The sequence below is a fragment of the Myotis daubentonii genome, chromosome 4 (genome assembly GCF_963259705.1).
Source record: "Myotis daubentonii chromosome 4, mMyoDau2.1, whole genome shotgun sequence".
Classification (NCBI taxonomy): domain Eukaryota; kingdom Metazoa; phylum Chordata; class Mammalia; order Chiroptera; family Vespertilionidae; genus Myotis; species Myotis daubentonii.
In genome coordinates, this window is record NC_081843.1 from 16455380 (window position 1) to 16479881 (window position 24502).

General features: G+C 52.5%; 1 protein-coding gene across 9 annotated transcripts in view; it reads right to left on the reverse strand.

Annotated features, from left to right (window-relative positions):
• Nucleotides 1-444: 444 nt before the first annotated feature.
• TFAP4 (transcription factor AP-4) overlaps nucleotides 445-24502 on the reverse strand; it is a 37985-nt gene continuing 13927 nt past the window's right edge. For 4 of the 9 annotated variants that reach the window (XM_059692968.1, XM_059692966.1, XM_059692964.1 and 1 more), the window contains 7 exons: nucleotides 23466-23737; nucleotides 5445-5610; nucleotides 5229-5327; nucleotides 4641-4811; nucleotides 3822-3959; nucleotides 2923-3078; nucleotides 445-1497 (listed from right to left, as the gene is read on the reverse strand). In XM_059692968.1, the coding sequence (XP_059548951.1) occupies nucleotides 1303-1497; nucleotides 2923-3078; nucleotides 3822-3959; nucleotides 4641-4811; nucleotides 5229-5327; nucleotides 5445-5610; nucleotides 23466-23476 (936 nt within the window). In that variant the 5' untranslated portion in view covers nucleotides 23477-23737 and the 3' untranslated portion in view covers nucleotides 445-1302. Of the gene's footprint in view, nucleotides 1498-2922; nucleotides 3079-3821; nucleotides 3960-4640; nucleotides 4812-5228; nucleotides 5328-5444; nucleotides 5611-12926; nucleotides 13239-13842; nucleotides 14258-15030; nucleotides 15132-23465; nucleotides 23738-24502 lie in introns of those variants that run through there. The other 5 variants (XM_059692969.1, XM_059692963.1, XM_059692961.1 and 2 more) reach the window with 5 other exon arrangements.

Below are 24502 nucleotides of genomic sequence, written 5' to 3' on the forward strand. Positions count from 1 at the left end.
TTGCCCAAAGTAGAACTGGCTACTGCAGACCCACTCCAGGACCTGAGTTCTTAAACACACCATGAGGGAGTCCTTCCCTTCTGTAGATGAGGCTGAGGTTCAGGGAGGTTACACAAGTTGAAGAAGTAATAAAGCCTAGAAATCAACCAGGAACCCTGAGCCTGTGTCCTTTCTCTGGAGAGAGGAATCTGTGGCTTGGTTGTTCATTCTCTCCTTGCTCCCCCACCAAGGAATTGGGAGCCACTCCTCCCATCCCCCAATACCATCTCTATCTTTGCAGAATACCCAGAGTAATCCCAGTGCATGTAAGGATGCTGATTTCTCATTGCAACACCACACACACATCTAATCCCCTCTGGTGGGTCCCAGTAGCATCCCATACTCTATCTCGTCCGTAAGCCTTCCCCAGCAACACAGGATACCACACATCCAGGAGACACAATCTAAAAAACAAAGTACAAACTTTATTTTTTCTTTATAAAGGCATGGTGGCCTCTTGGTTCCCCCCACACACACTTTCTTAACAAAATATAATAGCTCTCCTTGAACACAAAGACCTCGAAATTGTTATAAAAAAAAAACAAAAAAATAAAGAAAAACAAAAAACAAACAAAGGGGGGAAAAAAGAAAAACCCAACAAACAGAACAGAGAGACAAAGACATTTCTGGGGGTTGAAAATGGGAAACCTGGAGGGAGAGGTGGAGGCCAGCTGGCGGTGGAGAGTGGCAAATCCTAGTGCTGAGGTGGGGCAGGGATGGAAGGGCAGGGCAAAAGGGCAGCAGCAAACCCCAACGGAGAAGCAACTTCCACCCCAGACCCCCAGAGAGTCCTGACCCAGCCAGACCCCCAACCCATTAAGTGCTTAGAGAAAGAAGAAAACCAAAAAGAGGAGGGAAGGGGGAGTTAGAAACTAACGGTCACAGAGCTGGCTCTGGGGAGGGCAGAAATGCGCTGGGGTTTTGATTTTCCCTGTTCTTAAAAACATGTTTAATGAAAAAAAAAAAAAATGCTTTTTGGCAGCGAGAGGCCAGGCACCTCAAGTGTCAGCTTCCCCAACCCCCCGGGTGAGGCCCAGCCCCAGGTGTCCCGGTGCTCCCACAACACCCACCACCCAGCCCCCGACCTCAGGTTGGGTGGCCTTCACTCAGAGGTTGACTTACAGTATTGAAAAAGAGGTCATAAAAGAGACCCAAATGACATTGTAATTTTGTAAAAATTCCTCACTCGCTGGCCCGCGTGTATTCCTGTTGCTGCCCCGGCCCCCTCTAACCCCAAGAAGGGAGAGGAGGGCTGGGGGGTGGTCAGGGAAGCCCCCCAGTCCCAGCCGGCTCCTCCCGGCTCTGGTCCATGGTGTCGCTGTCCGAGGCCTCCGAATCGGAGGCAGTGTCAGAGGCCTGGGCCTCCGGGCAGCTCCGGACTGGCTTCACAATTACAGCTCGCCGCTGCTCCTCCTCCTGCTCCTGCCTTTCCTGGGTGCCCTCGATGTGCTGGATCGCCTGGGGGGACAGGCTGCGGTGAGAACGGCTGGAGGGACACAGCCAGCCACCATCTCCCCTCACTCACACTCACACACACACACACACACACACACACACACACACACACCAGAAAGGTCCAGAAATAAGTCTGGTAGAGCAGCAGGTGGCCTGCCAGAGCAGCAGGCAGCCCGCCGGGTTAGTAAACCCCTTTGCTGAGCTGAAAAACCCCTTGGAGATGACAGTGCAGGTCTGCTTGGAGGTCACCAGCATCTTTCACTTATTTATATATTTCAAAGTTGGCCTGTTCACTGATATAAGGTCTTTGTTATTAATTTCACTATTCAATTTGCTGGAATTATGTGCAACTAAAGGTCCAGGGATTAATGGACTTTTTTTGGTCTAGTTGTTTATTTCTTTTACTAGAGGCCCTTGAGGTCCCTTGGCCTGGCCTGCACCCTCTCACAATCCTGGACCCCTTGGGGGATGTCAGACTGCTGGTTTCGGCCTGATCCCCGCAGGCCAGGCCGAGGGACCCCACCGGTGCATGAATCCGTGCACCAGGCCTCTAGTCTATATATATAAAAGCCTGATATGCAAACTGTCCCCTTGGGAGTTTGACCAACCAGGAGTTCCATCACTCACTATGACATGCACTGACCACCAGGGGGCGGAATGGAACAAAGGAAGGCCCCAGCCAGTGGCCGGCAGCTGCTAGGGACCCTACCCATGCACGATTTCATGCACTGGGCCTCTAGTATGTAAGATCTTTGGTTAATCTCTTCCCACCCTCCCTCCTCGCCCCTTCCCTCTGAGATTCATCAGTCTGTTCCATGTTCCCATGCCTGTGCATTGAGCATCTGCCCCCTGGTGGTCAGTGCGCATCATAGCTACCAGTCAAACGGTCGAACGGTCGAACGGTCGCTTAGGCTTTTATATATAGAGATGATGCCACTGGGACTCCCCAGGGGTCTCTGCCCCAGGCTGCGTACAGCAGTGACTTTGGGCCTGACGCACAGAGCTGGCACCTCTGTAGGAGGCTTAACTGTCACCCTCCCAGCCATTGCCACCTCCATCCCCATCTCAGGTCCTAGGAGATGGAGATGAAAGGAAGTTCTAGACCAAGAGCTGGATGTAGGAATTCTGGAAGCCGGGAGCTCCGGTAGCAAAAGACCCTCTCAACAAACCCCACGTGGAGGGAAGGAACAAGGTTTTCCGGGGCAGCCTGTCCCCCATCTCTACCCCTCACCTTCACAGAGCTCCCCCTCCAATCCCTGCAAACAGAGAGGGAGACTCGGGGATGGAGACACACACACCCAGCTTCCCAGCCTTCCCCCACACAAGCCCCGTCTCATTCCCCTTCAGTTCCTGCTTTCTAATGTCTCCCAAAGGGCCTATTCCCAGAGGACAACCCTGACATGCTGCCTCCTTCCCGAGACCAGGTACCTGCACGATGGTGTCCAGATTTTGCCGGGACGTGGAAACAGAGTTGATGACCGAGGAGGGGCCCATGGTGACGACGTTGATGTGGTGGGAGGGAGGGGGTGGCGGTGCCGGCACGATCACCGTGGGGTGGTGGGTGGGGGCCGGAGGGGGCAGGAGCTGTGAGACAGAGGCTCTCAGTCTTTCTCCAAAGGTTCAGGAAGCTCCCCTTCCCTTCGGGAGGTCACAGAGGGTGTAGGATGCCCTCCAAACCCATCTCCCTCTGCCCATTGCTTGGAGACAGCCTCTGCCACCACTGATAGGAGGCCAGCCAGTTTGGCCGCCCTTATTTTAAGCAGCAAAGAAAAGGCAGCCTAAAGAGGGGCTCCCAGACATCCAAGGACTTGTGGCCCCTTCACTGTCCAGCACCAAGCAAGCACTCCGACATCTAATGCAATGGTGGTCAGGAAAACAGATTTTGGATTTAGACAGCCATCGTTCAAGTTATTTAGCCTTTCTGTGCCTCACTTTCCTGATCAGTAGAACAGCCTCAAAGGGCTTCTACAAGGATTCATGTAATAATGTCTACAAGATACCTGGGAACCAAGAATGTCTGCATTATTACGATGTAGGCCAGTGATGGCAAACCTATGACACGCGTGTCAGAGGTGACAGGCAAGCTCATTTTTTTGGTTGATTTTTCTTTGTTAAATGGCATTTAAATAAAGAAAATAAATATCAAAAATATCACTCTTTGTTTTACTATGGTTGCAAATATCAAAAAATTTCTATATGTGACACGGCACCAGAGTTAAGTTACGGTTTTTCAAAATGCTGACACGCCGAGCTCAAAAGGTTCGCCATCACTGATGTAGGCCCTGCCCTGCCAGAGCCCACAGCCCCGCACGAGGCCACCTGCCCACCTGGGTCCGCAGGTGCTGCTCCCGCTCCAGCTTCTCCTGGTGCAGCAGTCGCACCTGCTCTTGCTGCTGCTGCAGCTGCACCTGCTGTGCAATCACCTTGAGCTTCTCAGGGTACATGTGGGCCTCCAACGAGCGAACCTGAGGGGAGAGCAGGCTCAGGGCAGGGCCTGGACCACACCCTTGCATCACCTCCAGTGCCGGGCCCTCAGGGCTGCCGAGGCCAGCCACCCCATGCTCTACCCTTGCCAAACAGGCCATTCTCTCCTGCTACCAACCCCAGCCGGAGCCTGTCATCCTGGAGGAGACCAAAGTCCTGCCATAGCCCACCCGGCCCTTTCTGACTCAACTCCTCTCCTGCCATGACCTCCCTCATGCCATCTCCCTCACTCCTTCACTCCCTCCCTGCAGCCTCAGGGCTTTGCTCATGCTCTTCCTTCTGCCTGGAGTACCCTTCTCCCCTCTCTGCCTGGTTAATCGTGAGACGGGACCCACCCCTGGCCAACCTCCCACCCTCGGCTCAAGTCACTTTGACAGAGAAGCTGTGGGGCGGAACCAGTCCAAATCCCCCTCCCAGTGCCCATGCTTCCTGCAGGACCTTTTTCACAGCTGCATTTTTACAGTATAAGGTCCTTTGACTAATCCTCCTACCCAACCCAGATGGTGACCCCTGAGGGCAGGTACCTACCTGGTTCAAACCCCAGTGGACCCCCACCCCCTACTCTTAAACCTGACACAAAGCAGGTGCTCCAGGGAAGCAGGGACAGGGGGAAAGGGAGAGAGGGACTGGAAACCCCCACCCCACCCGCCGGCCTGCCTTACCTGCTCCTCCAGCATCATGCGCACCGAGCGCTCCTTGTCCAGCTGCTGCCGCAGCTCAATCATCTCCCGCCGTAGATCTTCCGCCTTTTCATCCTCCCAGATGTCTGGTGAGCCGATGCCCTCGTCCTTGTCCTCTGCCCGCCGCCGCTTGGGGGACGAGCCGCTCAGCTCCTGGGGACCCCAAGGAGTTGGTGAGTGTGCCTTGACACCCTCGTATCACCACCATCAATGGGGAAGTTGGAGAGCTCCATCACAGACCCCCAAAGCTGTCAACCCAGGTGCTCTGGGCACTGGGAGCCCCACTCTGCAAATCCAACCATGGCCACAGGCTGGAAACAGAGGCAGAATGGACCTGCTTGCCAAAAGTCACCCGGTTCCTCTCGGAGCCACTCAACTCCACTTCATGGATGGGTAAACTAAAGCTCAGGCAGGAAGGCAAGTACCTGAAGTAGGCGTGTCAGTGGGGAAGGTGGGACCTGTAGCCTCAGAGTCCCAGGCCAGTGGTGAGCCCAGACATGCCCATGCCAGGGAGAGGGAGCCAGGAGGAGGACAGGTGTTGAGGTGACGGGAGGCCTCTGCAGGTGCTACCTGGATGAAGCGCTTGAGCTGTGTGTTCTGCTGCAGAAGCCTGGTCTTCTCCTGCTCCAAGGAGAAGATGTACTCCGCCGTCTGCTGGAGAATGGCTGCCTGAGGGTAGGAGGGACACGTCAGGGGCCCCAGCTGGCTGCGTCTACTGAAGCTCACTTCCTTCTCCCTGCTTGAGCCCACCTCCTCCTCCAGGAAGCCCTCCCAGCCCTCGCCCACCTTGCTGAGCTTCTCTCCATCTGTGTGGGGGATGAGGGTCTTGAGGGACTGGAAGCCTGCATTTATGCTCTGCATGCGCCTCCGCTCGTTGCTGTTGGCAATCTCCCTCCGAATCCGCCGCTCCTGGTCCCGCTGAGTCTCAGGGGTCAGTGGAATGTTGGCAAGACTGCCAGGGAAGGCAGGGACATGCTCAGGCTAGGTGTCCTCCATGCCCTGTCCCCAAAGGGCCCCAGTCTTTAACAGTTCATCTCCAGAGGACCCTGGGTGTAACTTGCATTTCTATTTCTGCAAAGGACGCCAGACCTGAATCCTACACCCCAGCAGATCAGGAGGGTGATGGAAGAGCGTGCTCTGTGATACCTGGGTATCAAAGTCACTGTGCATACCCCAGGTCCCAGCCCCAGTGTCTGGCCAACAGGTCTGAGTGGCCCAAAACCTACACGGCTAGCTAGAATCCCTGTGATTCTGAGGCAGGTGGACCCAGGTGACTATTGGAGGCACCTGCTCCCGGGGCTCCTCTGAGCTTCTTGCTATGCACCTGGACCACGTCCTTCAGGGTCACAGGCTTGAGGCTGAAGAAGACATCATTACTCCCTTTGAGTCCCCACAGCCACATCTCCAGCCACAACCTCCTATGCAAGCCCCCAGCTACCCTGCACTAAGACTTCAAAGACAAGACAGGTAGCACTCACTCCAGGGAAGGGATGCCAAGCCAACCACCCCTAGGGACAGTTCTCCATGCACACGTACTCCAAGAGGCAGACCACCCTGGGCCAGAGAAACAAGGCTCCCAGCATGCAATGAGCAATGTTATTGCCTATTATGCCATTGCATCTTGTAGGAGTAGCAGCCTGTGGGTTGAGAGAGAAGGCAGCCAGTGGAAGGGAGTGAGGCTGTGGGCTGAGGCGATGGTAGGCAGAGACGACAACAGGGACTGCGGGCCCAAAGCCACTGCTCCCAAGGGGTGGGCCTACGTGTGGCCTCCTCCTTCCCAGCCTGCTGCTGCAACACCCCCCGCCCCTGGCTTGATGGCTTCCAGATGCTAGGCTCCCAGAAGAGGCCACTGGCCCCACCCAAAGCCACAGCCTTGGTTTCTTCCTGATGTGCCCCCCCCTCCCCCGGGGTGACTGGTCCAAGCCTGGGCTCACACCCTTGGGTCTGAGGTAATGGGGAAAGGACTCTGGGCAGCCCGTTTCCATAGATGGGGAGCCTGGGCTCAAAGAGGTGCCTGGTTCAGCTCCCCTACTATGCCAGGCCCCGACGCCCAGCCCCAGGCAGAAAGGAATCTACATGAAAACCAAGAGGGAAACACATCTTCAACAGCTGGAGACAGCTGAGGCCCTTCCTGGCCCCACAGCCCACCCCATCTGCCCCACCTCAGCTCCCTGCAGGACCCTGGATTTGTCCTTGCCCCTTCCTGTGCCTCAGCCTTTCCCGACAGAGGGTCGTCACCTGGGGATGAGCCAGGAGCGGGCTCTACGTCAGCTGCTGCTCAGGGTCGAGACAAGACCTCTCCTCCACCAGTTCCCCCAGGGCCTCCCTGGGCCCCTCCCACAGAGGGCAAGGCCTCAGAATGTCAGTCTGTAAAGGGGGTCCATGACCCCCACTTTATAGATGGGGCTTAGGGCTCACAGAGGGGAGGAACACCGTTTTCAAGTCAGACAGCCAGGTACCTGGGGGCACCTCACTTCTCCCAGTTTCCCTGCCCTGCAGTGGAGGTGACTCATGTGGCCAGAGTGGATGCAGGTCAGAGACCTGATATGCAGAGGTGTGCCCGACCTTCGGGGGAAGGTGGGTTAGAACGGAGTCCAGGCTCCTGGGCCTGGCAGTGCCTTCCAGAAGCCCTATGACGGGTGGATTAAAGTCGGGAATCTTTGGGGCAAGAAAAGATGGAGAGAAACGTGCATAGGAAGCCAAACCACCGGGTGACTCGGTCTGGCAGCATCATCCTCCCCCTCGGGAGTGACAGAAGGAAAGAACCCCACTCACCCAGTCCCTGGGTTTCCCCTGGTGATGCCCAAAGGCTAGAACAGATCAAAGTAATAAGGAGCCAAACAGGAGCCCCACGTCCACCCTTGAGCCACCTGGAGGCTCACCTGGAGGGCCTAGCAACAGAGTATAAGGTGTGGGTGGTTTTTTAAGTCTTTTTAAAGTTTTTGCTATAATGTGCTAAGGACTCATTTTGTTGGAATTTTCTCACTGAATTGTCATAATCTTCCTCTGAGTTGTGTGGCCCATAATTCCTGTGTGGGATGACGACACAAAGGATTGGAAAAGATCTAGCTCAGCAAGTGTTGGGGCTGGGACTGGAACCTGGATCCCAGGACCCTGCTATGAGCCCTCAGAGGTCTCGCCACGGAGTAGATGGGGCTCTGCACTGTCCCAGAGCAGCACACCCCAACAGGCAGGTGACAATTACTCCTGTAGAAAGGACCAAGCACAGGTATGCCCCGCCATCATGTTCACTATTAGCATTCACTGAACTTTTTTACATATTTCCCTCCGACTCTCACAGAAGCCCAGCGAGGTAGCTGCATCATCCTATTGCAATGAGGAGTCCAGGGTCCTGTGAGGGGAAGGGACATGCCCAAGGTCAGGCAGCCAGACCAGGGAGCAGCAGGCACCAAGCTCACACTCTCCTTCCCCACCAGCTGATGGCACCCTCTACCGATGGCTCACACATAGCCCACTGTTTACCAGAGCCGTGTATGTCAGCAAGAGGCAGCACCCCAAGACCCTCTGACTCCTGCCCCCCAAGCCAGCTCATCTGCCCATGAAATCTCAGCTCTGGGGAGCCAACCCTCTGCCTCTCCCATCTCCTCAGGACGTCCACAAACTGAGGAGACCAAAGAAGACAGCAGAAACCACCCGGTGGTTTGGCAGTGGTTTGGCTTCCCAGGGACATTTCTCAAGTGGAAGTTCCCAGAGGGCGGGGGCGGGGCAGTGTGCAGGGGCCTATGCTGTCTCCTGCTAATTGAAAGCCGCCAGCCGGCCTCTTCCAGATGTTCCATCCTGTCCTCTTCAACACCAAATCCATCAGCCCAGCCTCCTGGCTCAGGAACCGGCTGCTGGTTAAGCCAGTGCAGACTTAAGTCCCAGAAAAGACTTCTTCCTGGTGGGGACCTGGGCTGCCACCAAGACTTTCCCATTCACTCGCCTAAATGGTCCTGGAAGTACCGGCTGACCGTTTGTTTTTCTTTTCTTTTTTAAAATATATTTTTATTGATTTCCGAAAAGAGAGCAAGATAGAAACATCCATGATGAGAGAGAATCATCGATCGGCTGCCTCCTGCAGGCCCCACATGGGATGGAGCCCACAACCCAGGCATGTACCCTGACCAGGAATCGAACTGTTACCTCCTGGTGTACAGGTCGATGCTCAACCACTGAGCCAAGCTGTCAGGCTCCTTTTTTTTTCCTTTTTTTCTTTTTATGTATTTATTGCTTTTAGAGGGAAGGAGGGAGAGAAGGAAAGAGGGGGGAAGGGAGGAACATCTATTGGCTGCCTCCTGCACGCCCTCTGCTGGAGATCAAGCCCACAAACGAGGCATGTGCTCAGACTGGGAATCAACCAGCCACCTCTCAGTGCACAGGTCCAGGCTCAACCAACTCAGCCACACAGGCCAAGGCCAGATGACAGTTTCTTTAATAGATGCAACTAACCAGGGGTGCTGCCCAACCAGGAGTTCTGATTGGTGGAATGCTGCCTAACCAGGGATTCTGATTGGTGGAGTGCTGGCCAACCAGGGGCTCCAATAAAGGATGACTAATTGGAATTACCAGCTAATACTACAAATGCATTAAAGCATTTTCGCATTTCTTTCAGAGTTCTGCAGAAGTAAACACAACTTACAGTAACTGTAGAAGTCCTCCAGACCTCCCCATCAACTTCAGAGCCCCCAAGTGAGCAACGAAGGTGGCCTGGTCCACTAACACCAAACATCTTTTGCTTCTCTCCCTCCCCAAATGCCCAGGGACTGCCTTGCCTCAGGAATAAGGGAGAGCACCTGCCAAGAAACAGTCTGGGTACCAGCCTCAGGTGCCAAGACCAGAGCGGCCCACCCACTACCAGAGTACCTTCAGAACGCCCCCCGGGAACACCGCCAGCATCCCAACCAGAGGCTCAGGGCAGGGAGCACACTCTTGAAGTCTAGACCCTGTCCTGTACCTGTCCCTCTCTCTCAGTCCAAGGGCAGTACCCCCATCCTCCTTGGACACCCCTGTCGGGCTCCAGCCTCAAATCAGCCACTGACAACTCTCATGTCACACTGTCCCGAAGTCACTCACACACCTGCCACTCAACAACTATACAATCAGAGGTGAGAGAGCCACCCAGGATTTCTACCATAATCCAAAGGACAGGCGGGAGGACGACAACCCTCACCAAGGACGCCCAAGGTGCTCATCCTTCTCCGCAGCAGGTACTGAGGCAGCCCGGGGCCCTCACCCATCCCAGCTGTTTCTATCCATAGACCCGCCACTCCAACCAGCCTGCCACTCCTGCCCTCCGTCCCAGACACACCACATCCAGGCTGTTCCCACCAGAAACACCTCCTCCTCACAGCTTCTCCGGCCCCTCAGTGGGTTCAAGTGCAAATTTACTAACCGTAGGACCCCAAGCTTAGCCACGTCATCTATATCAAAGGCCCGTCTCCCCATCTGTAATTTGGGGAAATGCTGCCTCACTTCACAGGGCCATGGTGAAGTTTAAAAGAGGAGAAAAGAGAGATTGAGGACAACAGGATGCCTTATTTTTCCAGGGTTCATACCCAGGGCTCCAGGAGAACCCCTGGACAACTCTAAGAGACTGCAAACTCAGGGCAGAGGCCAGTTCTGGTTCTCTGTGATATCCTCAACACTGGCACCAAGTAGATGCCTTGTCAATACTAGATCAGGGACCCAACACATTCAAAAGCCCCTAATTGATTTCTAACTTCTAGGAGCAATTTGTCTCTTTCCCCACTGAGGCAGTCCCTAAACTCCTGCTTCTCAGAGTTTGAGAGCCTTTTTTGTGGTTAATCCTCACCCAGGGATATTTCCCCCTTGATTTTTAGAGTGGAATAGCAGGAGGAACTGGGGAGAAACATTGACATGAGAGAGACACGGCAATTGGTTGCCTCCCACATGCGCCCCGACTTGGGCCAGAGATCGAACCTGCAACCCAAATACGTGCCCTTAACCGAGAATCAAACTCAAGACCCTTCAGGCCAACACTCTAACTACTTAGCAACACTGGCCAGGACTTTTTTTTTTTTAGACAGAAACATTGATTTGTTTTCCCACTTATGCTTTCATTGGCTGATTCTTGTACGTGCACTGACTGGGAATCAAACCCAAAACCTTGGCAGATCAGGATGATGCTCTAACCAACTGAGCTACCCGGCCAGGGCTGAGAGCCATTTTAACTACCAAGCACTTTCCTTCTGTGTAGCCACAGTTCAAGGTGCTCCATTTTACAGAGGCTGCGAGCAGTTAAGTGAGGGGTCCCAAACTACAAGCTTGTGAGGATCCTGCTGTGCAGTGCCGGGGGAGGGGGGGTGGGGGAGTGCGTGGGGGCAGGGCGGGCAGGGCTAGAGAGAGGGTCCCTCTGAAGAGGCAGCGAGCCCTCCTAGTCCAAAGAATGGACGAAGTCTACCAGTCTGAAAGTGAGTCCATCTGGCCAGAAGATCCTGTCCGACCCACAACCTCGATCTTCTACAGGTCTCCGACCTTACCCCACAATCCCTTCTAAAAATGAACAAACCGCCCTAATCGGTTTGGCTCAGTGGATAGAGCGTCGCCTGTGGACTGAAGGGTCCCAGGTTAGATTCCGGTCAGGGGCATGTACCTTGGTTGCGGGCACATCCCCAGTAGGGGATGTGCAGGAGGCAGCTGATCGATGTTTCTCTCTCATCGATGTTTCTAACTCTCTATCCCTCTCCCTTCCCCTCTGTAAAAAATCAATAAAATATATTTAAAAAATAAAATAAAAATGAACAAACCGCCTCACCAGTTTGGATCAGTGGATAGAGCACTGGCCTGCAGACTGAAGGGTCCCAGGTTCAATTCCAATCAAGGGCACGTACTTCAGTTGCAGGCTTCTCCACGGCCCAAGCCCAGGTCGAGTCTCGTGCAGGAGGCAACCAATCGATGTGTTTCTCTCACATCAATATTTCTCTCTGTTTTTCCCTCTCTCTTGCACTCTCTCTAAAAATCAATGGAAAAATATCCTCGGGTGAGGATTAAAAATAAATAAATAAAGTGCTAAATTGGTAAAAAATAAACAAATAATAAATAAGTAAAAATGAACAAACCTAGAGGCCCCAGCTCCACACCCAGTGCGCAAGCCGACAAGTGTCTCCCAGCGAGGCAGGCTGAGGATGCCCCATGCCCAGCCCTGTAGGGAGTCCTGCCACCTTAAGCACTTGGCCCCTGGGGGACAAATGGACTCCTCCACAGGGGGGCTAGGGACAGGGTGAAGCAGGATCCACTGCGCCCAGCCTGCCCAGGGTCAGGACTGGCATTGTCCTCTCTAGCATCTGGAGCAGCTCAACCCTTCCCCCCCCCCCCCCCAGCCCTCCTCTCATTTCAGGAGGGGCTAAGAACAGAGACTACGAGCAGGGCCCTGGGGTCAGGGTTAAAGTCCCAGCCCCACCACTTGCTGTAACTGTTTCCCCTCCAAGTATGCGTCCTCATCCCACACAGGAATCGTAAGGCTACTTAACTCAGGAGACTGACAACTCAATTAAGAAAATCTAGCTAAACAAGTCCTATAGACCTATATTAAGAGCACCAGAATATTTTTTTTTTTAATGTTTTACAGCTGGGACCCCCCAGGCAGCCAACACTCAGGGGGGCCCTGCTAGCTGCAACCCACCAACTGGCCCAGCCTGCCTGTATTGAGAGTCCAGGTGAGAGCGAAGTTGAGGGGTGCGGGGGTGGTAGTACATGTGCAGCAACCTTCCCCCCAACCCGCAGCGCCTGGTATTCACCAGCCTGGGCCACACCATCTGGGGCTCCACCTCCCTCAATATCCACGCCTTGCCTTCCCTGGCAGCAGAGCACGTGGCCTCAACCCTAGGGAGCCATTTCCCTCCTAGAGCAGTGCCTCAGGAAAGAGACTGCAAATCCCGAACTTGGGCACGCGGAGGGAACCCCCCACGAAGCTCTGCCGTACCCCGGGTGGTGTTCAGGATACAGATGGCCAGGCCCTCCCTTCTAGCTATCGGAGTTGCGGACATCGGCATTTTAACAAGTGTCCAGGGTGATTCTGGTGGGAGTGGCCCGAGAAGGCATCACCCTTTGTAAAAGGTGGATCTGGAGCAACCGGGTCAAACTAGTAAAGTGGCTTCTTCTAACAACCCGGGTCCAATGTGCAAAGTAGCGGAGCGCCGCAGACCTCGGACCACCCACCCGCTCACCCCGCGGGGAGACCTGCCGCTTTCGCTTTATGGCTCGGGGAAGAACGTGCGATGGGAGGGAAAGTCTGCGGTAGAGACCTACGTGCAGGGTCTGCTGAGACTCGGCGCGGCTTCTGGTACCCACTACCCCAAACGCTCCCCCACCTGGCCTGCCTCGCCCATCCCGCCAGCAGACGCTGAGCTTTGTGCGGGGGAAAGCGTGGCCCGGGCGCGCCTACAACTCCCACAATGCCGCACCGGAGGGTCGCGGGGAACTACAGCTCCCGCGAGGCGGCGCGCCGAGGTCCGCCTACTCCAAGAGGGCTGCAGAGTCACGTCCAGGCCTCGCTAGTAAACAGCGCCCGGGCGGCCAGCGAGCAAGCAGCGGCCGCAACGTGCCCGGGTCCGCGGCGCTCCCGGCTCGCCGCGCGAGTCCCTAGGGTCCCACCCACCCCTCTACCCCTGTGCGAGCACACCCCCGCCGCAGCACTCCGTCCGGCAAACAGGCACACCACCCGGCTCCCTGCCCCCCCCCCACGCCCCGAGCCGCGGCGTGGCTGCATTGTAGCTGCCCGCCCGCGGCCCCCCGCGCGCCCCGGGGCCCCCAGACCCTCTTGGAGGGGATGCCCAGAGACAGCGAGGAAGGAGGGAAAGGAAGGAAGCCAATGCGGGAGGGGGGAGGAGGACGCGCGGGGTGGGGAGGGAAGCCACCAGCACCAAGCATGGCCGGGATTGCTGCAGAACCACGTGGGTCTGTTTGCAATTACAAACGTCGCGACTCGCCCGCCTGCAGCGGACAAAAGTGACCGGGACCGCTCAGGGCCCCCACGTTCCGAGGGAGGAGGGTTCCCGGACGGCGCGAGATCGGCGTACGGGGCTGCAACCGCCCGGGAGGCTAAGAAAAGCGAGCGGGGTCGGCGGCGCGGGCCATGCGTGCGCACACACGCGCCCGCTCGGGCTGGCTCGCCCGGGGCTGCAATTGTAGGAAGGGGATAGGGGGTAGGGGGAGGAGTACACACCTACAGAGCCCTCCTATCACTTCTTTCTCTGTTTTCCTGAAATGTTGCAAAGAGGGCACCTTCTGAGTGGGCACCATGAAATACTCCATAGCGATCGGCCCCCCTCCTCTGCACGAGCCGGGTCCCGCGGTCCGCCGGAGAATGCAAGATGGAAATCCGAATCAAAGGGCAGCGCCGGACGGTGGTGCAGAATCGGCCGGTCCCAGATGCTGGCGGCGGCGGCGGCAAGGGGAGGGAGGCGGGCGGGAGGGGCGAGAGGGAGGTCTCTCCGGCCTGCCTCCCCGGGCGCGTGTATGTGTGTGTGTGTTTGCAGCTGATCAGATGTCTGTTTCAAGGCGGGAAACAGCTGGTGAAAACTCAGCACTCCCCCGGCCTCCTTCCGCGGAGTAAGGAATTGCATGTAAACAAAGGACTATTTGCAGCGCCCCCCGGGCGGCGCAGAGCCGTGATGAGAAGGGCTCGGGCCCCGGTGGGCAAGGGGCCGCCCGGGTCTGCGGGCCTCCCCCCTGCGCGAGAAGCGGGGGGCTGCGGGTTGACTGGGAAGGCACGGCGTGAATGGAGCGAGTTGCGGCTGAGCTACATGCGCCACTATGGGTGATGAGGTCCATCAGCTGACAGGTTGGCAAGCGTTAGGAAGAAAAAAAAGCCAGCCACCGCGGGGGAGCCCAGCCAGTGCGGCCGGGGTCCGGCGGGGACTGCCCAGTGCGGGGTCTTCGCGCTCTGCGGCCCTCGAGGGCGGGGGGCGCGCAGCTGGGCCCGGGGAAGGCGGCCTGGGGTGCTGCTAGGGGCTTTTCCCTTTTAACGATTGTAACTGCACAGAGTGGAGCCGCTCTGGCGCGCTCCCTCCGAGCTCAGGGCCCCCTGGAAACTTGCGTCACAGCCACCGCTTCCCACATGCAACTTGGGGCCGACTTCGGAGGCCGGCCAGCCTACTGCCTCCCACCCTCCCTCCCTGCCCAGCTGCCCGGCACTGGCCGCCTAGCCCAGCTCCAAAGCCTGGGAATCCCGGAGCTGGAGAGAGGAATGCAAAGGGGGCGCGCCGGGCGCCTCGGATCCTGGGGCTGCCCTAGGAAGCGGGGGCCCAGGCAGGGAGGGAAACGTGGAGGGAGGCCAAGACGGCAGCGGCCTGGGGGCAGGCTGCCAGCGCGGCTGGGAGGTCTGGTGGCTGCTGCCGGGTCCCGTCCTAACCTTCGACATGCACACTTTCCCCCTCTGCGAGGAGGCAGGACGGCGGGAGTCTTGGCCTGGGCGGAGGGAAGGCTGCAGCTTCTCATTCATGGCGAAACAAATGCGAGACTTGCTCCTCCACCAGGGTGCGCTTTCTACAGGGCTGATGGCCTGGGGCGGAGGAGGGAGGGACACTAGCTAACGAACTTCTGTCCCGCCACCACCCTCACCAGGTCCCCACCTTCCTTCCCCAGGCCCTCCCCTGGCTCCTGGAGGGTGGGCCCCAGGCTCCAGAAGACCAGTCTGCCTTGGAATGTCCTGCCTCCTGCCCACCACCTTTCTCAATCCCATTCACCTTCAAGGTTCCGCCCACATTGCACCTCCTAATTGAAATATTCCTACCAATAACAAGGGTTACTGTTATTATCCTATCCTATATCAATTATCTAAACTAATAAAAGGGTAATATGCTAATTAGACCGGGAGACCAGACATCCTTCCGGACAAAGCCATGGTGATGGGGCCAAGGCAGAGGTGGTTAGGGGTGAGCAGGCTGGGGGGGTGGGGGGGGAGAGTTGGGGGTGATCAGACTGAAGGGGGGGCAGTTGGGGACAATCAGGCTGGCAGGCAGAGTGGTTAGGGGCGATCAGGCAGGCAGGCAGGTGAGCAGTTAGGAGCCAGCAGTCCCAGATTGTGAGAAGGATGTCTGACTGCCAGCAGTCGGACATCCCCCGAGGGGTCCCAGATTGGAGAGGGTGCAGACTGGGCTGAGGGGCACCCCTCCCCCTGCACGAATCTCATGCACCGGGCCACTAGTCCTATATAATAAAAGGCTAATATGCAAATTGACCAAACAGCGGAACAACAGGTCTATGATGCACACTGACCACCAGGGGGCAGACACTCAATGCAGAAGCTGCCCCCTGGTGGTCAGTGTGCTCCCACCACAGGGGAAGTGCCCCTGAGCCGAAAGCCCAGCTCATGGCAGCCCTACAGATGTCCAACTGCCAGCTTAGGCCCGCTCCCCAGGCTTAAGCTGTCAGTCAGACATCTCCCAAAGGCTCCCAGACTGCAAGAGGGTGGGCACAGGCTGGGCTGAGGTGACCCCCCCAACCCCCACCAGTGCATGAATTTTGTGCACTGGGCCTCTAGTTAGAGATTATTATTGTTATAAGATAGTGAGAGCACCTTGTAGATGTTGAGCAGTTTTGCATGCATGTTTCCCAATCCCTAAAGCAAACTGTTGGGCAGTTTTCCCTAAAGACAGAGCCTAAGCCACTTAACATCACAGTCCCTGGAAGGCCTCAACTGTGGGCACAGGGAATGTGCTCAGGAAACGATGAGGGACAACAGGATACAGAACCCCATAACTATACACTGAACAACATGTACAGTGCCAGGATGGATGGATAAATGAATGAATGAATAACAGCTGGGAGAAATGTATCTACCCCCTTGCTCTTTCTTTTCCTATAGAACTGCCTTGACCCAGCCTGGTCCCCATGAGCTCTGTCACTAAGACTGGCCTCTCCATTTCTGCAAAAGGCACCTTCTCACAGAGAACCCTCAGATGCACAAACCCAAAGTCCTTTGCGCTGGACCAGCAGCTCCTGCCCTAAGGCCTGAAATACCATCACTGCCCCCAGTCCTACACTCCACCTCTCTCCCATTACTATAGCAGTAGCACAGTAAGTCCCCAAAATCCAGGCCAACCTCCATTCCCAGGAGGTTCTGTACGTCCCTTAATCCGATCCCATTTCCCTCCCCTTCCCAACTCCTAAGCTCAAGTTCACTGTGCTTTCTGGAGCCTCGGAAGGTGTTCAGCATAACCCCTGAGATCCTTGACATCTGATAGTACCTTCTTGCTCTAAATTAGGAGTCAGCAAACCTTCTCTGTAAACTGCACATAAAAGTTATACGTATTAGTTTCCTATAGCTACTGTAATAAATTACTATAAACTTAGTAGCTTAAAATAACACATTTATTCTCTGGAAGTCGGACGTCCAATTGGGTTATATTTGGCTAAATCAAGGTGTCAGCAGGGCTGTGTTCCTTTTGAAAGCTCTACAGGGGATTATATTTCCTTGCCTTTTCCAACTTCTGGGAAGTGGCCCGGATTTCTTGGCTCATGGCCCCTTCCTCCGTCTTCAAAGTGTGTCACTCCAACTTCTGCTTCTGTCATCACATCTTCTCTGACTCTCTTGCCTCCTTTCTATGATGGCCTTGGACCCACCCAAATAATCCAGAATAATTTCCCAATCTCAATATCCGAAACATGTTCAAAGTTTGCTTTGTAAGGTAACATTCACAAGCACTGGGAATTAGGATATAAATATCGGGGGGGGGGGGGGCATTATTCTGTCCATGACACCACTCTTAGTTTGTGAGCCCTACAAAATGAAGCAGAGGTTACAATATGCTGCAGTAATTTCATTCCGCAAAGAATGAAAACGGTGACTCAAACATATCATTGTATAGTGGAGTTCACAGCATCATTATTCACAATAGCCAAAAGGTACAAACCACCCCACTGTTCATCAACTGATGAATGGATAAATAAAACATGGACCATCCATACAATAGAATATTATTCAGCCTTAAAAAGGAATGAAGTTCTGATACATACCACATCATAGATGAACCTTGAAAACATAATGCTACGTGAAATAAGCCAATACAAAAGATAAAGTATTATATTATTCCACTCATGTGAAATATCTAGAATAGACAAATTCATTAAGACAGAAAGTAGATTAGAGGTTACCAAGGGCTGGAGGGATAAGTGAATGGGAAGTTATTGCTTAAGGAGTATGGAGTTTCTATTTGGGGTGATGAAAACTTTTGTAAACAGTGGTGATGGTGGTACAACATCGTGAATGTAATTAATGCCACTGAATCATACACTTTAAAATGGTTAAGTTGGCAAATGTAATGTTATATATATTTTACCACAATTAAAAAAAAAAAAAAAAACAGCTACCCGGCTGGTGTAGCTCAGTGGTTGAGCATCTACCCAGGAACCAAGAGGTCATTGGTTCAATTCCTGGTCAGAGCACATGCCTGGGCTGCGAGCTCAATCCCCAATATGGGGCGTGCAGGAGGCAGCCAAACAATGATTCTCTCTCATCATTGATGTTTTCATCTCTCTCTCCCTCTCCCTTCCTCTCTGAAATCAATAAAAATAAATTTTTTTAAAAGTTAAACAGCCTTGGCCAGGTGACTCAGTTAGTTGGAGCATCGTCCCATGCACCAAAGGTTGTGGGTTTGATTCCCAGTCAGGGTACGCATGGGAGGCAACCAAGTGCGATGTTTCTTTTTCTCTCTCATCAATTAAAAAAAATATGTATCAGTGGGCTGGCTTTAGCTTATGCACAGTAGTTTTCCCTCACTTCCCTCCTTATCTGGCTCAGAATTCATAGTCTATCAATACAATCATCTTACATACCCTTTCCCTTTCAAATCTAATAACCCCACCTGCCCTGCAACTACCCCCCAAGCAGAACAGGGCTGGGAAAAGGAAATCCCACAACCTTACTGAGTGACCTTATTTTTATTGTTTTGTTAATCCTCACCTGAGGCTATTTTTTCATTGATTTTTAGAAAGAGTGGAAAAGAGAGGGAAAGACAGAGAGAAACATCAATATGAGAGAAACACATCGATTGGTTGCCTCCTGCGTAAAGCCCCAACTGGGGCCCAGGCCAAGGCAGAGCCTGCAAATGTGGTACATGCCCTTGACCGGAATCGAACCCGGAACCCTTTGGTCCACAGGCCAACGCTCTATCCACTGAGCCAAACCGGGCAAGGGCAAGTGATCTTATTTTTAAATGCCAGACCAAGATCCTGGAGTGGATCTTGGATGGCTAGTAGTCGCTTCATATTGCCCAGTACATTCTCTCTCCCACCTTCTCCTTTCAGCAAGACCTCTATCACCTCCTCCTGCTCCTCACTCTCAGCTCATGACCTCACATCTCATTTTCTCTGAGAAAATGGGAGCAATTAGAAGAAAACTTATTCCTAGAATATCATGAGACTAAATCATGAGAATTGGAAAATCTAAATAGACCAATCAGCAGTGAAGAAATTGAAAAAACCATCAAAAATTTCCCAAAAAATAGCCCTAACCGGTTTGGTTCAGTGGATAGAGCGTCAGCCTGTGGACTGAAAGGTCCCGGGTTCGATTCCGGCCAAGGGCATGTACCTTGGTTGCGGGCACATCCCCAGTAGGGGGTGTGCAGGAGGCAGCTGATTGATGTTTCTCTCTCATCGATGTTTCTAACTCTCTATCCCTCTCCCTTCCTCTCTGTGAAAAATCAATAAAATATATTTTTAAAAAAAAATTTCCCCAAAAATAAAAGTCCAGGCCCAGATGACTCCACCAGTGAATTCTACCAAATATTCAAAGAAGATTTAAAACCTACCCTTCTCAAACTCTTCCAAAAAAATTGAAGAGGCAATACTTCCTAACACATTTTATGAGGCCAACATAACCCTGATACCAAACCTGGCAAGGATAACACAAAGAAAACTACAGACTAATATCTCTAATGAATACAGATGTAAAAATCTAAACAAAATACTAACAAATGGAATACAACAATACCTCAAAAATAATCATAATACATCACAAGCAAGTGGGGTTCATTCCAGGGGCACAAGCGTGGTTCAACATATGCAAATCTATCAAGGTAATACACCACATTACATAAGAAAGGGTAAAAAGCAAATGATTTTATCAATAGATGCAGAAAAAGCATTTGATAAAATACAACATCCATTTATGATTAAAACACTTAATAAAATAGGAATAGAAGGACAGTACTTCAACATAATAAAGGCCATATATGACAAGCCTTCAGCCAGCATTATACTCAACGGTGAAAACCTGAAAGCTTTTCCTCTAAAATCAAGAACAAGACAAGGATGCCCACTCTCAGCACTCTTATTCAACACTAGAGGCCTGGTGCATGAAATTCGTGCACTGGAGAGTGGTCCCTCAGCCCGGCCTGTGCCCTCTCGCAGTCTGGGACCCCTCGCTCCTTACCTCCCACCTGCTTACTGCTCCTTAGTGCTGCCGCGGTAGCGGGAGAGGCCAGCCATGAGCCCAGCTTCTGGCTAAGCAGTGCTCCCACTGTGGGAGCGCACTGACCACAAGGGGGCAGCTCCTGCATTGAGCATCTGCCCCTGGTGGTCAGTGCATGTCATAGCAACTGGTCGTTCTGCCGTAATGGTTGCTTAGGCTTTTATTATATAGACTAGTGGCCCAGTGCACAAAATTTGTGTGTGTGGGGGGGGGGGTGTCTCTCAGCCCAGCCTGCAACCTCTCCAATCTGGGATCCCTCTCACAATCTGGCACCGCTGGCTCCTAACCACTCACCTGCCTGCCTGCCTGATCGCCCATAACTACTCTGCCAGTCAGCCTGCTCTCCCCCAACTTTCCCCCCCACCAGCCTGCTCACCCCCAACTGCTCCCCCCTAACTGCCCCTCCTGCCGGTCTGATCGCTCCCAACTGTCCCCCCTGCCAGCCTGCTTACCCCCAACTGCCCCTCCCTGCTGGCCTGCTCGCCCCCAACTGCCTCCCCCCCCGCCGGCCTGATCATCCCCAACTGCCCTCCCCTCCTGGCCTGATCTCCCCTAACCTCCTCTGCCTCAGCCCCATCACCATGGCTTTGTCTGGAAGGATGTCCGGAAGGTCTCCCAGTCTAATTAGCATATTACCCTTTTATTAGTATAGATAGTTCTGCCAGAGCAACAGGCAACTGAAAGAAATAAAAGTCATCCCGATCGTGAAGGGAGAAGTAAAAGTGTCACTTTCTGTAGATAACATGATTCTTCACATAGAAAACCCTAAAGATGCCACACACAAAAACTATTAGAAACAACAACAAATACAGTAAAGTTGTAGGATACAAAATCAGTGTACAAAAATCTACTGCCTTCCTATGGACTAACAATAAAACTTCAGAAAAAGAAATTCCTTTTGCAATTGCAACCAAAAGAATAAAATACCTAAGAATAAACTTAACAAAGCATGTAAAAAACCTATATACTGAAAACTACAAAGCATTATTAAAAGAGATTGAAAAAGACAACAAAATAGAAAAATATTCCATGTTCATGGATTGGAAGAATCATCATAGTTAAAATGGCCACATTACCCAAAGCAATATACAGATTGAATGCAATCCCCATCAAAATCCCAATGTCATTTTTTCAAGAAATATAACAAGAAATCATTAGATTTGTATGGAACCACCAAAGACCCCAAATAGACAAAGCAATTCTGAGAAAAAAGAATGAAGCCAGAGGTATCATACTACCTGACTTCAAATTATACCACAGAGCTACAATAATCAAAACAGCATGGTGTTGGCAGAGGAAAAAAAGACACACAGATCAATGGAACAGAATTGAGAGCACAGATATAAAACCACATGTATATGAGCAAATAATTTTCTACAAAGGAGACAGAAACACACAATGGAGTGTAAAAAAAAAAAGCCTCTTCAATAAATGGTGCTGGGAAAATTGGAAAACTAACTTCATAAGAACTGCTCTTGCTAAAGTCACTGGTGACCTCCAAAGGGCTCTGTTTTCTGTCTTCACCATATCTGACCTTCTTGAAATTCTTTTTTTCTTGGCATCTGGGAGGCTACCCCCTGGGGCCACAGTCCTCAGACCTCTCTCATCTGTCTACACACACTCCCTGCTCTTTGGACAACAGTTCCAGAAAGGACTAGTAGTTACGCAGTGTGGTTCAGAATCCAGACTCTGCCTGAACCCCAGCTCCAGGGTGACCCCAGGCAAGTTCCTCAACCTTATCCATTTCCTCATCTGTAAAACAGAGGTCATACAGCACCTAGCTTGCAGGCTATCACGAGAAGTTAGTGGCAGGCCTGGCATCATTAGTGTAGTTGATATATCACTGGTACCAGGTTGCCATGGGTGGTGGTGGCCAGAGGTGTCTGAGCTGGCCCAGGGAGAATGACAGAGTTTGGTGATGTGCAAGGAGGGACAGAGGAGAGGCCAAACCCCCGGCCCTATTTCCCTGTTAAAACTTGCTGCAGGTGGCCCAGCCAGAGTGGCTCAGTGGTTGAGCATTGACCTATGAGCCAGAAGGTCATGGTTCGATTCCTGGTCAGGGCACATGCCTGGGTTGCGGGCTCAATCCCCAGTGTGAAGTGTGTAGGAAGCAGTCAATCTATGATTCTCTCTCATCATTGATGTTTCTATCTCTTTCTCCCTCTCCTTTCCTGAAATCAATAGAAATATATTAAATAATAAAAATAAATAAAACTTGCTGCAGGTGAAAGGGACAGCCATGTTGTGAGGTTGACATTGAATATGGGGCTCACCTGCTTTACAGCAGCGACAACTGCACAGAGGATCGAGTGGTGTGAAAATCAGCCCGCAGAATGCTTGCCCTTTAAAAAAATTAGATCTCTTTAAAGAGTGTAATTAATGAAATGCCCATGGATGATCCCTGTTAGAAATGCAGATCATCTACTGAGCTGGCACTCAGCGCCCTTCCCTCCCCTTTGCTCCCCTTCCCACAGCCCCGCCCCAAATTCCATGTAGGAGGAGTGAATGAGAGTCATCAACAGGCTTTAGTGAGGAATGGATACACAAGAAGTGGTCCATCTACACAATGGAATATTATTCAGTCGTAAAAAGCAATGAAGTACCAAAAAAAAAAATGAAATGAAATATTGACACATGCCACAACATAGATGAGCCCTGGAAACATGATACTAAGTGAAAGAAGCCAGACACAGGTCACACACTGTATGATTCCATTTACATGAAATGTCAAGAATACGCAAATCTATAGAGATAGAAAGATTAGTGGTTGCCAAGGGAATGAGGGGGCATTAGGAGGAAATGAGGGGCGAGTGCTAATCGGGGGATTCTTTCGGGGCAATGAGAGAATGTTCTAAAATTGGTTGTGGTGATGGTTACACAGTTCTGAATATACTACAACCACTCAAGTTTACACTTCAGATGGGTGAATCGTATCCAATAAAGCTGTTATTTTTTAAATGGCTTTATTGACCCTAAAGATGGCCAAAGTCCAGGGATCCCCTCCAGTAGAGGGTTCCAGGTTCCTTTCTTCAGCCAAAGTGGGATCTGGCTGCTCTGATGGTGCCATTAGCACAGCCCTTCTCAAAACAAACGTGCCCTCATCCAGAATGGCTGGAAGCTCAGGTGAAAGACATGAACCCTAAGAATGTGGGTTTAACTGCAGCCTGGAGGGGGGACTGTAAATACAGAAGCTGCCGCACATTTTCACTCTACACAGCAGCACTGGGGGGGGGGGGGGGGAAGGGTAATATTGACTTTTCTCATTTTTATCTTACATGTTTCTAAAATATGATTCTTCTCTTTGGACAAATGATGTATTCGTTTCCTGTTGCCGTGTAATAAATTTCCACATATTTATTGGCTTAAAACGGTACCTGTTTATCATCTCACAGTTCAGGAGGTCAGAAAGCCAGGCATGGCATGGCTGGGTTCCCTGTTCAGGGTCTCACCAGCTGAAATTGAGGTGTCAGTTGTGGCTTTGATTTCATCTGGAGTTCTGGTCCTCTTCCAACTTCACTGGACGTTGGCAGGATTCAGTTCCCTTTGGCTGTAGAATGAGGTCTCACTGGCTTGCTGGCTACTGGCTGGGGTTGGCTCTCAGCTCCTAGAAGCCATCTTCAGGTCCTTGTGCCCTGGCCTCCTCCATCTGAACAAGAGAATGTCCCAGGCATGAATCCCTCTCTCGATTCAAATCTCTCCAATTTCCCCTTCCAGAAGCAGCCAGAGAAAACTCTCTATTTTTAAAAGACTCATATGATTAGGTCAAACTTATGGATATTGTTAGCCTGACATTATCAGGATAATGTCTCTATCTCAAGGTCAACTATGCATATATAGCATAAGCTAATCATGGGAGTGATGCTCTATTCACAGGTTCTGCCCACTCCATGAAAGGGGAGTATATAAGGGCAAAGGTCATTGGAGGCCTTAGAAGAATTCTGTTACCACAGATGAGGGAAACATGAAGGAGGTGCAGAGAAAGTTAAGGGACTTCCCTAATGACATACAGAGAAATGGAGATGGAACCTAAACAGGAATCTAGGGTCCCAATCCTATTTTGAGGCTTTTCCTCTAAGCAAATATGCCATGAATGTGGGGGGGGGGAGGGGGCGGGGAGGGGGCGGGTGAACAGATGGCCTTTCAGACCCCAGCATGCTCTAGTACATGTGGGGCCCCAACCTGTTTAGGAGATGGGGTGTGGGGTGTGGATACAAGTTCTTGGGTCAGGAATGAAGGCCCCATAGAAGCAAAAAGCCCCTGCTTGGGAGGGGATCCTGAATACTCCAAGGAAAACAGAATGGGGTCAGACACTATCCCCCAAAGCCCTGGTCTCCTGTCCTACCCTAGACACAGAGATCTCTGGGCCAACAAGGCTGGGGTCCCCCAACCACTAGAGGGCGCCTGGCACAAA